The following is a 2,500-nucleotide window of genomic DNA, read 5'->3' as shown; positions in this document are numbered from 1 at the left end:
TCTTGGAATCTTGTAAACGTGATAGTTGGAGCACAGCAGCTCTGATTACTCAACAGGACCTCTCTTCACCCTGCAGGTGTATCAGTCTGCTTGGTTCATGGCAACACAGACATCAATCAGACTGTTGACTTCATGTAAACGTGGTGGCGAAGCGTCGGATCGCTTCAGCTCACCGGCGACAAACTCAAACAAACAGGAGATTTTGGCTTTTTGTCTTCTGTTCAAACACTGATTCTACTAGCCGAGGAGGAACACTTGACGCCCGACACGCTTTGCTGCGTGTGGATGGAGTAAATGTGTGTGTCAGTGCAAGAAAGGTGGGGGTAGAAAAAGTCACCGCGTCCTGAAGGAGCTTGATTGTATAAAAGGAGAAACTAGCAAACAAAGCTGGAATGATTCATATCCCTTTATACAGCGCTTTGCTCTGGCTTCGTGTGTGTGTGTGTGTGTGTGTGTGTGTGTGTGTGTGTGTGTGTGTGTGTGTGTCCGCTGGCTCCCTGCCAGCTGGGCGGACCCGGCGGCCGCCTCCTCAGCTAACATCAAACCACTCCCTAAGTGTTCCTCCATGTTAGCACCAATCGTCCTCCTCCCTCTCCCTGAGACTTCCTGTCCCTCGAGTGCCGGGTCCAGACGCAGAGTTGACCCCTAAAGTGAAGTGGTACCCGTTTGGCACCACCACCGCCGCTCGGCCCTGCGTGGCTGGCGCGGTGCCGGGGGCCGCGGCGGGTCCGTGCGAGGACGAGGGTGTGGCGGAGGGTCTGGCAGAGCGCAGCCCTCCGTGGGTGCTGACGGCATCTTGGAAGTCCTCCGTCTCCTCCGCAAACCCTCGCTGAGGTGCGTCCCGCTGTTGGGGATGCAGACTGGACTCTGAGCCGATGCGGGTGATGGGGATGGGGGATTTTTCGTAGAGCCCAAGTAAACGATCGTGCTCTGAGAAGCCGCGGCTGAGGCGGGTTTGCAGCCCGGCGGTGGCGCTGAGGCCCGACTGCAGAGGCGAGGAGTTGGCGGTCTTGTAGGCCACCCCGGGTCGAGGGGTGAGGGGGGTCTGGGGGAGCTGTCTGCGTCCACGGCCCGGCGTGCTGCATCCAGGCGTCACCGCTGCAGGGGCGCCTTTAACCATGGAGACATGCTGAGGAAAGACAGACAAGGAAGGGAATTTGGATCAGATCTGTCTCACCTGACGGGGGCGCTAGAGGACAGAAAAAGAGGAGTTGTGTCTCCTTTAAGGACAGAAAGGACACGGCCTCTGTGCTCCTGTTGCATACAACCTTGTTTACGTCGGGAGACACAGCGAAGGATTCATCCTCTGAGGACCAGGACTCATTCATAGCAGATCTCATGAACCCTGAGGCGGCCTCACCTGTCTGAGGAGTCCCGGGTCCTGGCCCTCTCCCGGTGAGGTGGACCTGCTGGGCCCGGCTGACTTGGCGTGGCACTGCTCTCTGCTGCCGTAGCGCTCACACGAGTAGTAGCGCTGCTTCTCTCCCGCCGACGAGTGGTGGCGTCTCTCGTGGGAGCGGCCGCGGTCTCTCTCTCTGGCTCGCTCCCTGGACGAGGCGTCGGCCGAGGGCTCAGTGAACGAGCCTGAGGGAGGAGAGCAGAGGAGGACATGAGGAGGGGCGGCTGTTTCAGAGTGACTCTTTCTCTCTTGCGGTCTTACTGACTCTCTAGATCCCTGTTCTGGACTCGTCTGAGGCCTTCAGCTCCCCCCAAAGACGGCTGAGGGCTCACAGGGTCCTGAACCAGTGTGATCTCAGCTCTCACTCTCTCATGTAAACATCAGGACTGGTTTGGTTCCTCTCCTCCCCCTCACACACCCATGATGGAACTAAACTAATTACATGAGCGTCTATCCTGCCACCTAACGAACCCTCATAAGTTATGAGTGTTCGTTATTGTGTTACACACAATCTGAACCTGGAAAATCCCCGGTTTAACTCCAGAGAGAACAGAAGAAGAACAGAGACCCCCTTTACTCCAGAACCCCAGCACCGACCTTTAATCCTATCAGGAATTCAAAGAGCTCTGTAAAGGCAGCCGGGCGGTGAGGAGGGAAAGCTGCTCTGTTGTCTGTGTGTGTGTGTGTGTGTGTGTGTGTGTGTGTGTGTGTGTGTGTGTGTGTGTGTGTGTGTGTGTGTGTGTGTGTGTGTGTGTGTGTGTGTGTGGATGTCCCACTCGCTGTTTTACACAAATTAATCTCTCAGCAACATAATTACATGCTGAGCTTGTCGCAGCTCTCTGATGTTTTTATTGGGGAACTTCATGGTACAGACTCGCTCTTGGGTCTCAGGTCTCGTGTCTGGTTCAGTCTGGTCACGTGACTTTAACACAGTTGCCTCTTGTCGGCAACTACCTCCAAATAAGACCTTTAGGACCCAGGAGAGGGCTTCCTTCTCACCGGCGGTGCTGGACGGCTGCAGAGACTCGGTTCTGTCCAGCGTCTTCTGCTTCCTGTCCTTGTCCTTGTCCCTGCGTCGATGACAGCGGTGGTGGTGGTGAT

The 2,500-nt window shown here is 56.1% G+C and overlaps 1 protein-coding gene across 2 annotated transcripts in view; it reads right to left on the bottom strand.

Annotated features, from left to right (window-relative positions):
* Positions 1-2,500, bottom strand: part of LOC142988565 (voltage-dependent N-type calcium channel subunit alpha-1B-like) — a 42,343-nt gene that overhangs the window by 3,031 nt on the left and 36,812 nt on the right. For both annotated transcript variants that reach the window (XM_076137762.1, XM_076137763.1), the window contains exons 40-42: positions 2,399-2,500; positions 1,361-1,584; positions 1-1,129 (exon numbers count right to left, since the gene is read on the bottom strand). The exon at positions 1-1,129 is cut by the window's left edge and continues 3,031 nt beyond it; the exon at positions 2,399-2,500 is cut by the window's right edge and continues 142 nt beyond it. In XM_076137762.1, coding sequence (XP_075993877.1) covers positions 569-1,129; positions 1,361-1,584; positions 2,399-2,500 — 887 coding nt within the window. In that variant the 3' untranslated portion in view covers positions 1-568. The remainder of the gene's footprint in view (positions 1,130-1,360; positions 1,585-2,398) is intronic.

Source organism: Genypterus blacodes, unplaced genomic scaffold, assembly GCF_046128005.1.
Source record: "Genypterus blacodes isolate CSIRO-AG114 ecotype Tasmania unplaced genomic scaffold, CSIRO-AGI_Gbla_v1 ptg000335l_1, whole genome shotgun sequence".
NCBI lineage: Eukaryota > Metazoa > Chordata > Actinopteri > Ophidiiformes > Ophidiidae > Genypterus > Genypterus blacodes.
Note: the sequence above shows the minus strand (reverse complement) of the source record. Positions and strands in the feature narration are given on the sequence as shown.